The sequence below is a fragment of the Agelaius tricolor genome, unplaced genomic scaffold, assembly GCF_023055355.1.
Source record: "Agelaius tricolor isolate 1412-34295 unplaced genomic scaffold, bAgeTri1.0.p SCAF_25, whole genome shotgun sequence".
In the NCBI taxonomy this organism is placed as follows: domain Eukaryota; kingdom Metazoa; phylum Chordata; class Aves; order Passeriformes; family Icteridae; genus Agelaius; species Agelaius tricolor.
This window is the reverse complement of record NW_027269285.1, coordinates 7,677,123-7,697,980: the sequence shown is the minus strand read 5'-3', so window position 1 is coordinate 7,697,980 and position 20,858 is coordinate 7,677,123. Positions and strand designations below refer to the sequence as shown.

At 44.7% G+C, this 20,858-nt stretch overlaps 1 protein-coding gene across 3 annotated transcripts in view; it reads right to left on the bottom strand.

Moving 5' to 3' along the window:
• Positions 1-20,858, bottom strand: part of LOC139599891 (sphingosine-1-phosphate transporter SPNS2-like) — a 136,179-nt gene that overhangs the window by 22,573 nt on the left and 92,748 nt on the right. For 2 of the 3 annotated variants that reach the window (XR_011682341.1, XM_071447582.1), the window contains exons 9-10: positions 15,774-15,839; positions 8,078-8,176 (exon numbers count right to left, since the gene is read on the bottom strand). Coding sequence is in view for 1 of the 3 variants with exons in the window: in XM_071447582.1 (XP_071303683.1) it covers positions 8,078-8,176; positions 15,774-15,839 (165 nt within the window). In the remaining 2 variants the exon portion in view is untranslated. The remainder of the gene's footprint in view (positions 1-8,077; positions 8,177-15,773; positions 15,840-20,858) is intronic. The other variant, XR_011682342.1, reaches the window with a different exon arrangement.

The window sequence follows — 20,858 nt, the reverse complement described above, 5'->3', positions numbered from 1 at the left end:
AGACTTTCTTGTCAAACTTTCATCCTTCCCAACAACCAACCTAGCTGTGAAATTCACATCTCCTCCCTTGCTGTGCAGCACAGAGCTCAGAGCAAGAGGAATGACTTTGCTGAATAAACTCAGCTTGAGGCACTTTGAGAGCAGAACAGGACAGTGTGTGCTCAGCTGGTGGCAGCACCTGGATGGAGCCCAGCTGCAGACAGCTCCTGCTTTCTGCAGAACCAGCAGTGCAGCTGCAGTGGCACCATCCCAGCCCCAAACCCCCACCTGTGTCTCCATCTGAGTGCAGGAGACATCAGGGGAACAAAGGGAAGCTTCCTTACTGTCTTGGGAAGAGTGTGGTGTGTGCTTTGGAACAGGCTGCAGGCCATGGAGACAGGAGATGCCAAGGTGGGCTGGAGCCCAAGGAAGGCATCTGGATTCCATGTTCTGTCCCTCCTGAACAGTCTGGGTGGGTAAATTAACTGATTTATTAATTACACAGTGTAATGGTAAGAACATCTCTGAAATCACTGTTTCATTTGCTCCTCTCTTGTTGCTGAGTCAATATTTCAATTCCTCCGCAATTGGCTTCTCTAAGTTTCTGATGTTGCCACTTGGGCACAAATCCTGCTACATAAAAGAGTTTTTCTGGTACAAATATCTGATTTCCATGATTACCAGTTTGATACAAGCCAGGTTCTCCCTGGCTGATCATTTCAGTACAGTTCCTAACACAGTATTCCCTGTAACCCCACAGTGGTTTGAGATCCACCCACTCTCAAGTCAGAGTGAATATGAAAGATTTCTTTAATTTTCTTAAAAAATGGACTGTGAATGAAAATGAAGCTGAGAAAGCAAAAAGAAGGGATTTTATAAAGTAAACAATTTGCTGGGCCTGGGGGGGAGCAGAAGAGTTTACACTGTGCTAAGTGGCATGAGGAACAGTTTATAATAAGAGGAAGCAAACCTGTTTTTTTAATGATATTGTCCCTCTCCCAGGATGACCAGGCTGCATTAAATACATGGTGCTGCCTTGAAAAAGGCTACAGTAAATAAAGATACTCCATAGGGATGCTGCTTGCTGTGCCAGGACATGGACTTGGTACATCAGAGCAATATCTGCCCCATTTACCCTGGAGAGGGCTGGAAGTCTCTTTTCCTCAAATCATTAACTGCACTTCTCTCTGGTCTGGTGTGCCCAGGGATTTTCTAAGTTGAGATTGGCCTTTCTCTGGTCCCAGAGAGAGATGCCTCCTACCATGGGGCATGTGAAGGAACTGCCATGACCCAGGTAGGTGAATGTGCAGGGATGGGGGTGCCCATTCCCATGCAGAAACAGGTCTGGGGCACAGAACCTTTAGCAGAATCCCTGTCCCCACCTCCCCTGGCTGCATGGGCCCCTTCCCTGTCTGTATATCCCACAAAAGCAAAGTGAATCCTTGTGTTGAAGAGAATCTGGACACATTCTGAAAGGTGCTCAGCACCATGAAAACTGCCCATCTTGGGAGCATGCAGGATCCTTGGCAGCTCAGAGGAAGAAAACATTTATTTAAGGAGGTTTTCAGTGCACAGAGGAGTGACAGAGCAGATGAGACAGAGCTTGAAATACTCGAGTGCAACAATGACCTGCTTTGGATTTCTGGGCTTTCTCAACTGAGATACTTTCACCTACATGAAACATTTATCAAAAATACTGAGAACCTGAACATCTAACAAGGTCATGAACATGACAGATGCACAGAACTCTGAAAGAAAAAACACCAAAACCAGGCTGTGAACCCTGGGTAGAGAGCATTTTAGAGATGGGAAGTCATTTGGTATTTTATTAACAGACTTAAATTTTATCTGTTCCTGACTCATCAGAAGTGGGAAGCTTGTTAGCTCGCTGCAATGAGGAGATCAATCCCATGAGGACTGGTCTCCAGGTGGTTAATTCTCCTCTTCTTTTGCAGCTGACAGCTATGTCAAAAATTTGGCCTCCAGTGCACTATGAAAAAGGCTTTTAATTACTCAGGACCAGAGAAATCTTCAACTTGCAGTTACTGCTTGAAGAAACAGGTAATAAGGAGGAGGGGCTGGAGGTTCTCACCCTCACATCATTTCCCTGGCAAGCACAGTGGATGTTCAGACTGGCAAGGCCAAGTCCCATTTCACCCACCACAGTGTGGGTCACACCCAAGCATGAATGTGGGGAGAGATCTCTGCAGGAGGAGTGGTGCCATCAGGGTCTCACCACACCTGTCAGGCAGCTGGCACTTGGGAAAGAAAAAACACTAAAAACCATAAATGTGTGTCACAATTCATCTACCAACTCTATCAGCTGATGGGAGATGCTGCTTATACAGACCCATGTACACTATATTAGAACATGGCTGCAAAAGGCAACAAGACAGAGACCTCTGTTCCATCCTCAGCCCCACAAGAGCACTGGGATATCTCCTGATGGTCCATGAACCAGAGAGGGATGGCAGGATATTGTATTTGCTGGGAAATGGCCCAACAAATACAGGAATGATGAATCTGACTCCATGTTCTCAGAAAGCTAATTTATTACTTTATGATACTATCATATATTAAAGAATACTAAACTATACTAAAGAATACAGAAAGGATACTTACAGAATGCTAAAAGATAATAATGAAAACTGGTGACTCTCTCCAGCTTGGAGACACAGCTTGGCCCTGATTGGCCCAAGAGTGAAAACAACTCCCAGCAGAATGCAATGGAACAATCACCTGTGGGTAAACAATCTCCAAACCCATTCCACAGGAGCACAACACAGGAGAAGCAAATGAGATCAGAATTGTTTTCCTTTTCTCTGAGGCTTCTCAGCTTCCCAGGAGAAGAACCCTGGGAGAAAGGATTTTTTCAGAGAATGTGAATGTTACAGCAGGGGAGTATTTTGCACATTTTTGTTTCAGGACAATACTGCCTTTTTGACCTTGAGCTCATCTCTTAGCCTGCTTTGGCAGGAGGGACAGGGCTGTGTAACCCCCAGCAGGCACCTAATGGGCCATGTTTGAGGAATGGCTGCATGGGTCACCCAGGGACAGAACACCCAGACTGCAGCATCACATCCCAACCCCACCCTTCATTGCTATACCCTGGTTTTAAGTCAGACAGAAGTGGATTTGACTCCCAGTGGGCTGAGGTCTGTTTTAGTCTAGCAAACTAAACTGGAAAAAATATCCTTCCAGAGTAAGCATGTCCTACTCTGAAGCAGCCATAGCATTTTAAGCCATAAAATATAAATTTTAAACCATAATACATTAATTCTGCTTCCTCAGGCAGGCAAGTCTTTACACATAGAGCTACTTTCCATACAGATATCCTTGGTGAGGTAAACTCCTTCAAACCAAATCAACAAAAAGGCTGTTTCAAACTGGGCCAAGACTCTGTGAAATCTGCACCTCCAGGTATAACTTTCATTAAAAAGTATCTTAATTGCTGCATTTACCACAGTTTTTCTTGCCTTGCCCCTAATGAAATTCTGATCTGCTTGCCCTGACACTCTGCACCAGGGATAATTAACACTGCTCTGCTAACTACTTGCTAAAGGAAGGTCATTAGTATTCTTGCTGCTTAAATAGCTCATTAGGTTTATCAACCTGCTCAGAGGGAAGCTGGGGAAGGAGAAAAGCGAAAGGTGCCAAGGCTGGAGGTGGTGTCCCTCCAGTAAAACTGGAACAGCCCAGGAGGGCAGGAAGGATGGGAGCCACCACCAGAGGAGTCCAGGGAGCAGTGCTGGTCCATCCAAGGTGCTCCTGGAGGAGAGCAACCTCTGGCACTTCAGAACAGCCTCTCACAGGCTGATGTGGCCAGGGGACAAGGAGATACAGACTGGTTTTCATCCTCAGACCTTCTGAACAGCTGCACAGAGGAGATGGGAGGGAGCTGAAGCAAACAGCAGCAGGGCAGTGAGGGCAGTGTGTGCCCACAGAGCACCTGCCTGGCACACAGGGACAGCACCTCCTGCAGCAGGTCCTGCAGTTGGCATCACAGGCAAGGGTGGAAGAGAAAAGTGCTCAGCAAATTACAGACTTGGAAGAGAAAAAAGAAAAGGAAGGGAAGGAAGGGAAGGAAAGAAAGGAAAGGAAAGTGCTCAGCAAATTACAGACTTGAAAGAGAAAGAAGGAAGGAAGGAAAGAAAGAAAGGAAAGGAAAGAAGGAAAAGAAAGAAAAGAAATGAAGGAAAGAAGGAAAGGAAAGAAAGAAAGGAAAGAAAGAAAAAGTCCCAAGCCACAGCCTTGAAATAAAACTCTCCTTCTGCCTGCATTCAGATTTCCAGAAGCAGAAGAGCAGTCAGGGAGTGGAGGGGGACACAAGGAGAAGGATGATGTAAACCCTGAGCAGGGAAGACAGGTTCATGCCTGTGCACAGATGGACACAGGAGCATGGACTTACAACTGTTTTATTTTAAAGGGCAACCAAGATCAAACCAGAGTTAGTGATACAAAGAGCTGGAGTTGTGATGCAGCCTGACTAGAGTTAACTATTTCATGTGCTGCTGCCAGCTCCCTCCACTTGCTCTTCTGAGTCTGAAATGCTGTCTGGGCAGCAGTTGAAGACCTTTATCTGATACTCAACAGTAATGGTGGGATTTGGGGCATTTCTCTTCACACTTCTGTGCTCCAGCAATCGTGGGAGTGGTCAGAGACAGAAAAGTACTACACATATTTGGGTGCAATGCACTGAGCAGGTGAGATTTCTCACCTACTGCCTCAAGAATAAAGTGTGGAGTGACTCTGGAGGTGTTAAAAAGGAGTTATTTAAACCACAGGTTGGTTATCACAAAGATCTTGAAAAAAACTGCAGCTCTCTAGGAATAAAAGCTGTCTCATCTACTGAACTTCTGCAGCAATATCTATTCTTATTTGGAAATAAGCAGGCAGTGCTGATTTACAGTAAATGATCTCAGAGCTTGCCATGTAGAAAAGCTTTATGCAAATTGCAGCTGCCACCCTAAAGCTGTATTTGCATAACTCCTTTGTAAGTCAATCTTAAGCCTTTTTACCACAATAGAAGTTATCAATATTTAAAGAGACATGAAAAATAGCCACACATATGTGCTCCCTGCCACTCAGCTTTTAAGCACTAACGTGTATTTGCTGCTTGGGGTGGTTTAAGGAGCTGCAGTGCAAGATTTGGAATGGAGTGAAGTGACAGAAAGTCTGAGTGTGACCCTGAGCTCCAGGACACACCACAGAGCACAGCAGCAACTGCACACCTGAGGCTGTGGCTGATCAGCACCTTCTGTGTTTTATACAGGGATTTTAAGATCAATACCACCTTTATTGGTATCCAGCAGAGATAACTGCCTGCCACAGCTCGGTCCTACAAGGACAAGGGTCCCCAGCTCTTTATTAAGAGCATTGCTGGAAGGAATCTCACTATTAACTCATCCAAACCATGTAGGATTCCAGCCATGTTTGATCAAGGCACTGATCATCTAGTGGGGGAACTCCAGGGGAATTCTGAAGCAGTTGGAAGACACAGCAGATCCCAGGTGAACCCAAGTGATGAGGAGGTTGAGTTTCACCCATTCTGAGCCTGCCTGTTACTGCAGCTCACAGAATCATTAATGTTGGAAAAGATCTCTGAGATGGTAAAGTCCAACCTGTGACTGAATACCACCTTGTAAACCAGACCAGAGCACTGAGTGCCACATCCAATCCTTCCTTGGACACCTCCAGGGCCTTCTGCTGCTCTCCTTCAAAACCTTCCCCTGCTCCTGGTCTGCCTTGTGAAGAGTCTGGAGTCACAGCAGTGGGAGCTGATGCCCTCAGGGTGGGGATTCCCAGAAGGACTGTGGGAATCAGGTTCCCAAATTTCCCTGAAATCCAGCAGGAGCAGGTTCCTCAGCCCTCACACACTGCCTTGAAAATCCTGGTCAGAATCTGAGCCCCTTCTGCAGCCTGCCCAGCTGGGGTTTAATGCTGCATGGGGTTTCTCCATCCTGCACTGCAGCTGGACAATTCCTGTGGTTTCTAACACTCAGGGTCAGTGCCTGCCTTAGCTCTGGTGCAGAAGTTGGCTGTCCTTTCACTTTAAATAGTATTTGCTTTCTATGTTATGTGGAGCTGTGGCTGACCTTTCAGTCCTGGTACAGGGGGAGGATGAATCAGCCCAGCCAGAAAAGAGGCTGCACAAAGGGATGCTGGCTCCATCATGGCATGAGGGCTTCACTCCTCCTCTGCTGCACAGAGCCTTGGACCTGCCTCACCTCCTCCCAAATCACAACTGCCCAAAAATTACAGCATTGGAAAACGAAAATAATTCAAAAATAATAGCGAAGAATTCAGAAATAATTAAAAATAATAACGAATATTTTCCCAGTCTAAAGAAAGCCTAAAGCAGCTATTAAACTGGGGCTCTACATATTTCAGCCAGAAATCCTTAAGTAACTCACAACTTGCTTGATCTCTGAATACCAGGAGGGCAAGGCACATTATTTCTACAACCAAAGACCTTTTATTTTTAATCTATGACATCAAAGAGCCCCAGGCAACTTTCAAGAATAATTGCAATCATTCAGGGCCCTAGGAATTCCTCGTGGACATCCCTCTTCTGTAGGGGAAAGGATGAACATGCAGCAGTCACCTGAGGCAGCCTGGCCTGCCCCAGCCCTGCCTGGCTCCTTCTCCTCTCCCACACTCCCCACATCCTGCCCTGCATGAAGCAGCCTCTCCTGCAATTCCTTTGTTCTTGCCACCTTCAAATAACTTCTAAAATAAGATTGTTTCTCCCCAGGTGCCCAGAACATTGAAGTAAATAAGGAGTTAAGCTAAATTGTGCATTTTTATTCTCTTGAGAGATTTCTCATTTCTTTGGTCTTCTCAGTCTTATCTGTATCTGCCTTTTCCTGTGTGCTTCAGAGGGCTACAGAGCAGCCACAGCACTGCCACTCAAAAGTAAACATTGATGTATATTTAAACAGATATACTCACAAAATTAAGAATATATAAATAAATATGTGTAGCTACACACACTGGTGTCTACAGGATGAATAGATGAGCAATGATGGTTGTAAAAAATAAAAAAAGCCCCACAGCACCCAGCAGCTCTGTGTGAGCTGGAGGAGCACATCAAAGTCCTGTCTCTCAGGAGATGGGACCAGTGAAGATCCCAGTTACATCCCTGGGAAGCAGCACTTTCAACACACCAGGAACAGGGTCGCTTATGGATTTCTGTGGAAGCTGCTATATTTTATAAATTATGATCTGTGATCTCTGAAACTCCATGCAGCAAACTCCACTGAAGGAAAAAGACATTTCCCCAGTATATCCAGATTTCTTTTCCTCATTACACTTCCCAGGGTATTTATTTTCAGCTGTTCTCTCTCTGAGTGCCAGGTTTTGGAGCTGGGTCTCTTGTTCTGTTCTGCAGGAGGATAAGGGTGGCAAAGGAAGGGAGATCCTCAGTCAGACCAAGGCCACTGAAGCAATTTCACAGAAATGAACCCAGAGTGAACACCCCAGGAAGGAGCACTAACAAAACCCCTGGCTGGGCACTGCCCAGGCTCCCCAGGGCATGGCCATGGCCCCAGGGCTGCCAGAGCTCCAGGAGAGTTTGGACACTGCCCTCAGGCACAGCGTGGGATTGTTGGTGTGTCTGTGCAGGGCCAGGGGCTGGACTGCATGATCCTTGTCAGTCCCTTCCAGCCCAGAATATTCTGTGGTTCTGTGATTTACTGTCACACAAAGCAGGTACAGCTGCGTGCTGCTGCCCATAAACAAACAAGTATTTGGTTTCTGAGGTCAGTTAACAGCTAAACACACACATGACTCTCTTCCAACCTAATTTCTCTGGGCCCCATGTCCACACCACAGCAAGAACACTCTCTCTTTCCAGAGCTGGAAACACCTCAGGCTAAAAAGATGTGGAAGCTCATTTCCCACACCCAAGTAGTCCCCCCTGGCTTGAACTGCAGGTCACAACAACCCAACCAGGTAAAGAAAGTGGCACTGCTCTGCAGCACTTCCCATTCTGCTGACAGACACAGGCCTTCCTTCCCAGCAGGACCTAACCTGGCATTTCAGATGAGCAGTTTGGAAACCAGAGCAAACCCTGCCAGAGCCTGCTGTGAGCACTTACAAATCCAATGAGATAAGGACTGCCAGCATCTCCCAGGAGGTGTGAAGTGAAACTCTGCAAGGCCACTGCGGTTGCACGGCGAGTTGGAATGACCACGTACTGCAGAGAAGGGGAAAGAAACAAAAACAGGTAAAGAAGCTGAAATAAGAACCTGCCCATCTGCCTTGTACTGCTCAGGGCAGCACAAAACAAACCAGCTACCCAGACAGAGCACTGGCCAGTCCATGGCTGGCTCAGGCAGCTGGGAGCCACAGAAACCCTTCCTGCTCTGTTGGCAGGGGCTGAGGGGAGGAAGCTCTGCCCTCTCTGCTCCACTCTCAGCTTGCATTATCAGCTTTGCCCACAAGACACTTTGCTGTTGCTCCTCAGACTGCATTTTGCTTTGCTGATGGGAAGAATAAAATGTAAAGTTGCTCAACTGTTGGGGAAGATGAAACAGGAAAGCCTTATAAATATAATTGCCTGGGAAAAGATTTTGAGAATATGGAAACTATAAGTGAGATTGGAATGAAAGCAAGCTTTGAGATACCTCAGTTACTGAACAACTGGAAAACAATGGTGTGGCCAGCTGAAGGTGATCCCCTTTTGATGGAACAACACCCTCTGCTTGCAGACAGGCCCAAGGGTCAGAGCAGACCCCACAGCTTGGCAGAAGGGGCCCAAAGAGGAGTTTTTAGGGTTTAAAATGTAACACAGGATGGTAATGTAATGATTCTTACAGGCTGCATGTAAATGCTATAGGATTTGTATCTTGGATTGGATTGGTTAGTGAGAATGAGAATATTCAACACAGAAGAAGATTTATGGTATTGCAATGGGAACCTCACTCTCTCATCCTCTGTACCAGGCTCTTGCCTTCTCTCTCTTTATTTCTCTCAGTCCTGCTCTGAGCTGTGGCTGCAGCTCCCAGCAGGGCCCTGCACCCAGGCCCTTTTCAATAAACCCCAAGTTCCAAGCCCTGGTTTCAGAGATCTCTGTCTCTGTCCATCCCCACCATCCTGCCCCTGATGCTCCTACACTCAACACCATCAGCCTTCCCCTCAAGGACTGAGCTGCAACCTGGGAAATTTGCTTTGTTCCACAACAAAAGTTATTTTGTTTCCTCAACTACCAGCAATCCACATCAGTATGCAAGGTCATGGTCACACAGCCTCCCTTCCCACTCCATCTCTAGCCACTTCACATTTTTCTCAAAAATTTGTGATTCCATTTGTGAAAGTGACAAAGTCACCTTAGGAAAATTTTCCACAGCCAAGATCCTGTATTTTGGCCTCCACTCCTCTAATAGGACATGACACCCTTAGCCAGGTCATGCAGAATCAGTCAGATTACACAGGAGCAGTGGAAAACACAAATTACTTCCCCATGAAGGGACTAGAGCTCAGAGATAACAGAGCCCTAACCACGGAAGGGGATGAAAAATTAAAAAATAAAAAACCCAGCAACTCCCTGTCCTGTGGAATGACCTTAATTTTATAATAGACTTTTTAGAGGCAGAAGAAAGTAATTGTCTCTGGCATAAATTGTTAAAGACACTGGCTAAGGACATCTGCATCAAGTCCACATATCCCAGTTTATGAATTGATCCTGTCTTGATTTAAAGGCTGGAAGTAATGAAGAATTCAATAGGTCTCTGAATCCAAGTGAGCATTGTTTCTGCCTGTAAGCACTGATCTCACTGTGCTTTTTGCTGTGCCTCTGACAGGAGTGACTCTTGTTTAGCCCTTTGGAGACCATGATCACTTTTATTTATCCCCTTTCTCTCTGATGGGCTGCCTCCATCTTTCTTTAGAATCCCTGCCTTGCCAGGATCCTGCAATCCTTTCCCAAAGTAATTTATAAATGAAATGTGACATTTCAGGAATGGCCAGAGATACACAGAGATCCTTTACCTGGGCTGGCTGGCAGGGAGGACTCATTCAGGGCACAGGACTAAAGCACATTGCAGTGCTTGAACTATTCCTCACAGGGCAGGGGAAAGAATCACCAGAGAACCAGAAACAAAATAAAGAGCATTGAGAAAATCCACACTACAAGAGAACTGATGCCTATTTAAAATTATCATCTCATTCCAAGCACAGACAATTCTGAATTATGACTTAAATTAGATTAAATGCTTTTCCTTAGGGTTTACCATGTGAGATCAGATGAGCTGCCAGTTCTTTCATCCCTGCTTTGACAAAGCTGCAAAGGCACACTGCTAATGCACTTTCATGCCATGTATTAAGCAGGCACCCTGTTCAACTTCTTTTGTGCAACAGAAGAGCAAGATATGTTCAGATCCAGAGCACCCAGCCAGCTGTGGATGTCAGGCCCTGCCCTCCTTTTGCATCCAGGATCTCAGAACACGACTTGAAGGGAGAAATCCCAAGAGGAAAATTAGCTCTAAACTTCATTAGAGACACAGAAATGTGCTAAAGGTCAGGATGTGAACAGTAGCACAGCCTCACAATTCATTCCCACTCCCCCAAGAGGCAGATAATGGATGCAACCTGGATAGACCAGACAGAAGAAAAAAATAAAATTAAGAGTGAGTTATTTTTGTTCTTCCCACCTGGCCCAGTTCACACAGGGGCAGTGGAGAAATATTCTGCAGGAGCTCTTTGGGAAAGGGCATCTGAGTAGATAAAGTGAAATTCTACCTAATTCAAGAGTTGTGCATAAATGTGAAACACAAAATTTAAAACCTAAAATATTTTTTCTTTCTGTAAAGTTTATGTTAATCTGGAGAAAATAATCTGCCTGGTTCTGTATTCTATCAATTTTTTGTAGCAAAAAGACAAAATAACTGGCACATTTATTAAACATTTACCACTTTCAGGGAGTGGCAGTGAATTGATGCTAATAAGAGGAAGAAATCTTAATGATAGCTGTATCATATGTGTGCATGCATATATAAATATTTATGCACATGAATACACATTTATATATCTGTATATATGAATATAATATATTCTAATATGGATATATTAGACATAATTTTGCATGTGTAGCTATATTATGCAAACACAGTTTTGCAAATAGGAGTTCAGTTTCCAGCTTAACTGAAGAAGTTATTGATAGCTGAAACACCATGAAGTGCAAAAAACTTGGTATATTTGTTCTGGAATTCAAGAGACAAAGCCCCCCTCAAAGCAAAAACCCAACATGTAGCAAGCAAATGAATATGATATCCTTGAAAAACATATTGGAAAGAAAGAAAAAAAAAGTTTAAACCAGCACCTCCAAAAAACAACAAAAAATACTCCACCCTATCCCTACTTAAAAAAAACCATTTTGTTCAGATGGACAGGAAGCAGCTGGTAGCAAACATCTACTGTTCTTGGAAGACAGAAGTAAATTATAACTCTAAATGGGCATTTCAATACTAAAATAGACCTAAATTCAAACCATGCACAGCCTGGTTTGGACATCCCACAGAAACTGGAGGTGGGAGAGCCACAGCAGCCAAGGAGGAAGCCTGTGGGATTGCCCTGGCTCATCCCTGATTCCAGGTTCAGAGGCAGCACAGAGGATGGGCAGGGGGGCTGACCAAGCAGCCCTGCTCTTTAAATAGAGGTTCAGAAAGGCCAGGGATGGCTGCTGACATCTCCTCCCTGTGATGAAACCAGCAGGAGATGGTCTGAGAAAAGATAATGGGGAAAGCACAGGAGAGATCACTGCTCTCCCAGGAAAAGGCCACGAGCCAAAGAGGGAAGTTCTGATGTTTATGTCTAAGCTTGAATAGAAACTCTACTCTCTCAAGCACTCTGCTGCCCTTTCTGGGTCAGGACAATTCAAACTGGCCTCTTTCAGCACCAAAGACAAAGAAAACATGCACTAGCACTGTTCAGCCACTGCCAGAACCTGGAAAGAGCCCAGCTGTCCCTGCTGCTCAGAAAAGGGCAAGGCTGGGATCCAGAGAGACCCTCCACAAAAGCCAGGCAGACACTCTCTAAAAACAATGCTCCTAAATGAAGAGAAAGGAGGCTGCTGTGGTTTGCAGTTCCCAGAGCAGAACACCTCCACCTGCAGCCCTTGGGTGGTTTGGGGTGGGCTGTGCTCCCTCATTCCCAGGCATTCCTCCCCTGCCTTCAAATCTAACCTGCAGCACTTGAGTATTGTGTGGAGACACTCTGAGAAACAACAAGAAGAACCTCTGGAAATGCAATTTATCTTTGGCTATAAAAATAGGGCAGCATTTTGTACTAAATAAATAACTGGGTTTTATTTTTAGGGAAGGTAATCAGAATAAAAGCAACATTCCTACATGCCTATGGCACAGCTGAGCACCAGTCTGTGCCTGTTTCAAGCCTAAAGGAAGACTCTGACTTTATAACAAAACATCAAAGCAGCTTCTCCATGGCAGGTCATGACCACTTAGAAAGAACTCGTGTTTTAAAAGAAAATAGAAATATGCAGAGCAATTTTTTTGCATGAATGTCAGGACTATGAATAAACTGGAGGATGGCTTTTCTCAGCAAAGTCCTAAAGAGACTGTGATTGAAATAGAGGCACTTTAAATTGCTTCATGGCTCTTACACAAAAATTCCAAGCCGCTGTCCATCACCTCTGCTTTTGAGATGTGGGATGGATGAAACCCCCACTATTAGCTCCAGATTCCCACAAAGCCCCACACACTGCACATGTCTCAGAGTGTTCCACACTTGCCTGATGCACTGAAGCTCATTCATTGTTGCTGTTATGAGGCAGTTTTAATGCTACTTTGGGGTTCTGGTAATTTTAAGGCCAATTTGCAAAGATGGCTGATGAAATCTGTTTCATAATTAGCAAGCTCCATACAAAACATCCCCCCTTTCCCCAAGCACCATCTGAGCATGTGCCTGGGAGGAGATATGGAGAGTTGTGCTCAGGAGAATCAGACCTGTTTTGTACAGATTTGCATTCAGAACAAATATCAGCCTTTCAGGATCTCAGGCAGTGCAGAGCTCTGCAGCACTGACAGCTTATCAGAGCCAGCACTTGGCACCTTGGACTGCAGAAAAAACAGGAGCAGGGGATGCAATGCAAGCACACAGCTAGGAAGAGCCAACAATTAAATTGGAAGATAATAAGCAAACATCCTTGTTTTGCCACGGAAATTAAACTTGCAAAGCCTCTGGAGGTCCTTAACAACTTGCCCGATAGGATTCTTGAGCAATCATGGGATCTGTAAAACTTGGGAAAGCTGTGAGAGATCATCTGGGAGGCAGGTTCCAAAAGCCTCATTCCTGGCATAATGAAATCAGTGTTCAGGCAGTATTGAGAGCTTTTATCCATGAAAACAGGGTAATATTTATGTATAGGATAAAAGTGTTGTTAAGCTTAGGCTAATAATGCTTTTAAACTCCTTCCCAGCCTCAGGCAAGAGCAGACACACTTCTGATTACACCAAATAAATAGTAATCAGGAAAATTAATTTGCCAAACATATAAAGTGCATCTGCTAAAGCATTTCCACATCTTTGTCTGGCAAGGACTTCCCACCAAGCTGTCTGTCAAACGTGGCTGTAGCCTTGGCTCTCACCTATTGTCAGCCTGAGCCCCCTCTCATCCCCTGTGTGCTCTGTCTGCTCTCCAGCCTGTCTGCTTCTACTCTGACCTCATCTAAGTGGTGTTTACATTTATTTCTTTAAAACTTTCACACATCCACTCATGCTGTTAATGCATCAAGCTGGGCATGATATACAACACTTAGTCCATTTTCCAAAACAGACCAGAGAACAGTGAGCTGAAAAGCTGGCAGCAATTACCAAAATCCATTTTTCAACATGGCTTTAGTTTCTTTGCTGTGTTTTGGAAAATTGAGCTATTATTTCCAATCATTTCTTATGGAACTCTTTTGCACTAAAGCAACATAAATAACTGCAAATGCATCCCTACAAAATGCAACTGACTATAGGATGCTGGTAAGACAGATGGCAAATCCTATAAAAGCTGTTAAAAAGCTACAGGACATTGAAGTCACATTGAAATCAACACAAAAACCTCTGTAATTAAATGGGCCAATGATGGTAGCCCTAATACCCTTGACAGAACAGAGCAGTTGGTTGAAAATATCTTTTGGGGTTACCTTGAGACAACACAGGTCAAATTTCAGGTCTGTCTCTGGCCCAGATTTTCTGGAAGACCTTGAACATGTCTGACAGGATCCTCCCTCCTGGCAGCTGGGACCACCCCAGCTGAGCCCTTACCTGTGCCAGCCAGTGTTAAGAAGGGTATAAACCAGCTGCTATTTAAACCTCTCCACTAATTCTGAGTGGAGAGAGCTGGGATTGCTCCTGGGAACACCACAGCCAGGGGCAGGATGCAACAGGAAGCTCTGACAGGAGGCAGGAATGAGCAGCTACACACATTGTACTGTCATTTCTTCCTCAGCACAGCTGTCTCCAGGCTGCACATCTGTGCAAGTGTTGAGATCCCAATTATGAATGGCCACAGCAGCCTTGAACTCAGCACAAGCTGCAAAATCCCATGGAAGCCCCAGGGAAGCCCCACAGAGCTGGCAGGAGGAACCTTGGGCATTAAAAGCCACCCAAGGCTACCAGAGTACACTGACAACCTTTGTTTCTCTGAGCTTACCCACACTGAGAGGAGAGGATTTAACCACCCCACCCCACCTCTCAAAGAGCTCCCTGCACAAAGGAGTGAAAGATGGAAAGTTCATCAGGCAATGCAGTGATGGCAACTGCAGAGCTACTTCAAAATATAAACACAACCTTGAACTTCAACATAAACACAGCTTAAGCACAGAGGCTTGAAGTTCTTTGCTGAACCAATACATCAACACCATTATCTTTACATCTCAGAATACTGAACCCGATTGTTTCCTTGCTGGTGTTAGCATAACCAGCAAATACAAGTCAAGGGAGTTTTCTATTGATGCCAGACTGATTATATTTTTAGTTCTGTCAACAAGCTGACAAAAGACCTCAGGAAAGTCCTGTAATGGTCCTGTGCCTTAGTGCCTTTCTTTTCATACAATTAGCAACACCTCCTTCACAACAGGGCTTCAACACAAGTTCTGTTTGATGGGCTCTGATGGAAACCTCTACAAAACATGCAGAGCTCTTGAACAAATGTCCAGACTGTTTCATGTGAAAATGGGGCTGCTGAGGTCAGCTTGCTGATTTGAAAGACTTAAAAAGCTCTGTGGTGGAGAAAGAATAGAAAATGAAGGACATGAGTTGAAAAGTCCCTGACAGTTTCCTCTTGGACAAGGTGAACATGGTCCAAAAATTCTTTATACTTTCTTTTCCTCTCTGCTCTCCCAGAGGTGGGTTTCTATTGTGTATGTGTTGAATGGTAGGTAGATGGGCTGCCTTTGTGGTCACAGGAGGGAGGGAAGGATTTCCTATTGCAGAACAAAGCTGAGTTATTGCTAACAGAGCCCACATCCATGCTGACCATTAGGAAATGCTCCCTGAATTCTCTGCATGTGGGGGTCTTGCAAAAACACTTAAAATTTTGGGAAATTATTTGAATTCAGAAATGTTGTCCTTTCTGGACATCTCTCCCTGGTGCTCAGAACAAAGGATCTTTTTTCTCTCTTTCTTTCTCCCTATGTCACTTTTCAGTAAGTAAAAATACTAAGAATGAAAACCAGAACAGGCTAAAGTAGGGACTAGGATCTAGAAGAAATTGTGAACTTCAGGTTGCTCTTGCAAGTTGCCAAACAGCTCTGAGCACAGAAAGAGGCTGTTCCAAAGTGCACTCACCATTAGTATGTCTGCTGTGATAGCCCAGTTTGAGAACAGAAGAGTTTCTCCGATAAAAATGCAAATCTGTTGTAACAAAACACACAAAAAGGAGAAGATTTATTCACTTGGCATTCAGAGGAAAAATAACCTGCCACAAACTTTCTTTTGTTGTGTATTTTTCTCATACCTACACAGCACACTCCTTGTTGCTGTTGTGGTTTATCCTGACTATCAAGAAACCATAGACTTGTATCAGAGCTCTAGAGGGCTGAAATGTTGTTATTGTAAACTAAGTTTATGATCTACAGAGCAGCTAAATTAAAGGCTGACACATTTGATTTTAGAAGAACATGAAAAACCAGCATGAAGAGACAGCCCCAGGCTTGCATACTTAGAATCACAGAATTGTTGAGGTTGGAAAAGCCCTTTAAGGATCATCAAGTCCAACTTGCACTATTCTTTTCCAAAAAGCCAGTTAGAAAAGGCAAGAAAGCCACAGCTCCCCAAAAGCACAGCTATTTCCATTCCTGGGAACCAAGTTTTGTGTTCAGCTCTGCAGCAAAGCAGCTGAGGTTCTCTGCAGAGAGCTCTGGAGGATCCCTTCCCTCCCTGACAGCCTTCCACAGGTAATTCCTGTCCAGTGGAGACTGGAATTGACTCTGGCCTTTGCTACATCAGTGTCTTGTGGTGAAATACAATCCTTGCCTCTGTGGAGGTGGTCAGCAAGAGACATTAAAAGCCACAGAACTGCAAGAGTGGCAGCTGTGCCATGATGTGACCACTGCCACTGTCTGTCCCACACACCAGATGAGGTTGCTCAAACCCCTCAGACCACCCTGTCACTGCCAGGAATAATGTGCTTTATTTAGCAAGTCTTATGCACTGGCCTACAGAAGCTTCCTCTATTTGTTTCTAAAATTGTCTTTGTTTCCCAAATACTTTCCCTCCCCATCCCCTTTTTCTGTGTAACTGGATCTGCTTCCTCTGTGATGGTGTCTGAGCCAGTCATTACAGCCCAGCTGCACTTATGAAATCTCTATTTCCATTTTCCCACTGTCCATGGGTCTGCCTTGAGACTGGCTCTCCCTGGAAATGACAACTGCCAAGGTAAGAACACATCCAATAAACCAAGGTGCTTCTCAGGAGTTGATGCCATGTGTCCCATGGGTACCAGATCCATACTCAGACCTGCTCTGAAATCTGTCCTGCTACAGCTTTGCAGCTGCTCTTGCTGGGTTCTGTGGCTGGAGAGACCAAACTGAGCTTGGCAACAGTGGAATCACACTTCTCAATGCAGCATCAGCCTGTCCTGCCAGCACTGCAAGCAGGCAACTGCTGCCTTCAGCTGGTATGAACTGCACACATTTGAATTGCTACAGGCAGCAAGAACGTGTCCCTTGTGCAGGAATTTAGCACAAGTCCTTTAAATAAATCACTGAAATGCTGCAAACTTCAGAGCACACCAGTTCTGAGCTGATGAATGTGTGTTTCAACCAATCCATGAAACATGTGATTAATAGCTGGGTACTGGTAAAAGAAAAAGAGGAACAAGAGGAAGATCAAAAAGCAGGATAGAAGATACATTAAAAAGTCTGTCCTTCAGCTGCTGATGGGGGCTTGTAAAAATGAGTTCACCCACTGCAAAGGGCATGTGAGGATATGTGGCATTTCTGCAGAAGGGAGGCTCCAGGGAAGCTTCCAGCAAATAGGGCAGCCCCAGAGCAGATTATAGCTCCTGAAATGCTCACAGTTTTGACTCCTCACACACTTTTTGAAGCCTCATTTTACACTGAGACTTCACCTCTACATATAAATCTGTTTCTGGCTCCAGCTGTGCTGTGTAACATCTCACCACGTCCATTTGGTGTCTGACTGCTCATCTGTGCTTTTCTGTTTAAGTGATCAGTTATCCAGTTCTGACTCCCAAAAATGATAAATAAAGCAGGGTTCAGAGTGGACACACCAGCAGCTCTCACAGCAAGTTCTAAGCAGGTGACAAATGCCTTCCATGACTGCTTGCAAAGGGTGTATCTATCAGTATCTTCATTATTTGTATTTCTCTCTGAAATGGTGGGTAACACACCCTCATGTACTCCTGAATTTGGAGCAATTCTGCCTCCAGCTCAGTTCTGGGCAATATTGATGCCTCAGAAGCAGGCAGGTCACCAACAACATGACAACAGAAAGTCCCTGGGGTTGAGACTAAGCTGCTGTAAAAGCTCTCTGGCAAGGTTTTACCCTGGGATTTGCTGTTTCTGCAAGACCATAAAATGTCTTTGAGGAATTGAAATAGATGTTGAAATTGAGGAATTTGGAACAGTGTCAAAGGAAGGCAAAGCAGAGCACCTCTCTCCAGTCACTTGGAGATTTAAACAAGTGTAAAATCTGCAGTTGAAAAGTCTGAGCACTGTGAGATGATGATGCCACACACATAATGGGTTTCCAGAGACAGGTTTGAAAACCAAGTTTCAAAGAGTTTGCATTTCAGGAAAAGTGGGACTTACAGATATGCAAATTGGTGCTTTAAGGAGCTGGATTACAACACACAAATCCACACGCTGCAAGGCAAACTGAGTAAGAAGTGATTGGACTATACAGCCAAGCAAGATAGTAAAATAGAGAAATACAGGTGTCTGGGCAGCTAAATTATACAGAATTGTTGTTTTAGTCCACCTTGCCAGCCACTTTACCACTGCCAATAATTTACTGGATCAGTATGAAAAGATTGGCTGGAATAAAGTCACCTGTCTACCTGCCTCAGGTGGGAGTGGCTGCTACAGAATGGGAACAGCAACTGCCCCCAGGGACCAAAATCAATTGCAAGAAAGGACAAAGCAGGAGAGAAACAGTACAGAGCTCAGGGGAGGGAGAGAGCAGACAGTACACAGCATGTAAGGGGCAGGGTGATCCTGTTAATGGAAATTCAGGTCTTTTCCAGAAAGATAAAAACCTATAAAACCAAGAAATTAAAAAGCAAGGGCTCTGCAGGCTCTTGCTGGAGTGCTGAACACTTCATTGAAGCTGATGCCTGTATCAGTCAGCAATAAAGCTCCCAACTGTTAACTAAAGCAGGGAGGAACATGGTGATCTGGTGGCCACTGCAGCTCTCTCTCCCAGTGAGAGAGAACATCATCTCATGGGAACTCACCTAATGGCTTGGAAGTGAGAATTTTAAGGCTCTGAGCCAAGGAGGGTTGCAAAAACATTCACTGTCAATTTTTGCACGGTGTGATCCATGACAGAAGCCTGAGGACAGCCACAGTACAGAAGGTTGGCAAATACCACCATGCTGGGGGACAGACATTGCCTTGCCTTCCACAGACACAGAACTCAAGGATGTGAGCCAGCACAAGCTGTCAAGGAAGACATCAGAGACAGGAAAATCAACCCATAAATTTTACTGCACTGTTTCCAGGAGATTTCATCATGGACTTTGAGATAAGGAACCTGGCCCATCATTCTGCCCACCAGCCACAGAACTCTTCATTATGGACCAATGAGACTTAAAACAAAGAGCAATGAGAAACTGCTACACCATGCAACCTGGCAATGCAGGCCCCCTACTCCTCTTCTCCTTGAAATACAAGGGAATGGAACTCTCTGGAAGTCTGCAAGATTGCAATAGCTCTCTGAATGGCATGGAAAAACATGAGTTTGTCTTAGAAACTTGCCTTGGAAAGTCAATTCAGTGTGGCTCTGCTACAATAATGAGACACTGGTAGCTCCAAGCCAGACCTGTCCCCTCTTTCTGGGCATCAGGTTTCCAGCAGCAGAGTATTTGGGGCTGTGGAGAGGCAGAGCTTCTTGCTCCAGCCTAATAGATCACAAATAGGCTCATATTCCCTACACCACCTCCATATGCAGCTCTAACTTCCTTTGCAAATCATTGACTCTTTATTAGATTTACTGCTCATCCATAATAAAATAAATTGCTTCAAGGATTGTTTAAATGATACCATCTATATTTATATACTTAAACAATGCAGAATAGTCACATGGCTATTAAAAAAATAGAAAAAAAAAAGATAAAAATGAGATTAATAGCCACCTCCTGCTGCACAATTTCTGAAAACAGTATTTCCAGCCTAGAAAGGGAGAAGTTTCTGTATAAAGAGACTGAACACCACAAATGAACATGTCTGTCACTAGGTCTGGGAAAGGAGAAAATCACAGCTCTGTCTGCACAAAGAGGTGGAGGGAGCAGGTGAGGGGTGTGATAGATCAATGAAAGGAGGGTAACCAGTAACACCTTCTAACAGGCTGGCTGAGGTGAGCATTTTCTGCCAGTTCAAATGTTAGTTCATGGTCACAAACCAGAGACCTGAATCTTAAATAGCCAGAGGAGGTATTCTTGGCTGTGTCTTAATGATTTTGAACTTTCACTCTTTCTGGTTGTGCTTGCCCATAAGTGTGGCAGCTGCTGAGAGACTCAGCAAATAACCATGGCCAGGCCTGTGTGGAAACACAGAGAAAGGAGGAACAGCACTTGGCTGGTCACTTGTACAGGAATTCTCCTTGCTGGATGAGCAGGTGCTGCAGTGTGGAAGGGAAGGGTGGGCTTCAGAAGGGAGCCCACTACTCCAAACATCTCATACTTTCCCTTTATAAACTTCTCCCAGGTCCCAGGCTTCTCTCATTCCGACATTAAAAGGGAAGCAGAGACTTGTTCAGTGCCTGGATTTCTACTCCCTGCTGAAAGCAAGATTCTAGCCTGAGGCTGGATTATTTCAGTTGAGCTTTTCTTTTTCCCTTTAGTCTAACTAAAAGAGGGTTGGTTTAGATGGGATGTAAGGAAGGAGTTTTTTTAAAAGGTGGTAAAGCATTGGCACAGGGTGGCCAGGAGGTGGTGGATGCCTCATTCCTGGAAATATTCAAGGCCGGATTGGAGGGGGCTCTCAGCAGCAAGGTCTAGTGCAAGTGGGGGTTGGATGACCTCCAAAAGTCCCTTCCAACCCAAACCATTCTATTTATCTGGATCTATTTGATATCTTTTCATATAATTCAATTATAAGCACTCAGGGAGGGGCCACATTTTAATCTGCATTTGTGCAGCATCAAGCACTGTAGGTTCCTGGGCTATGGTAACACAGATAACAAATTGAA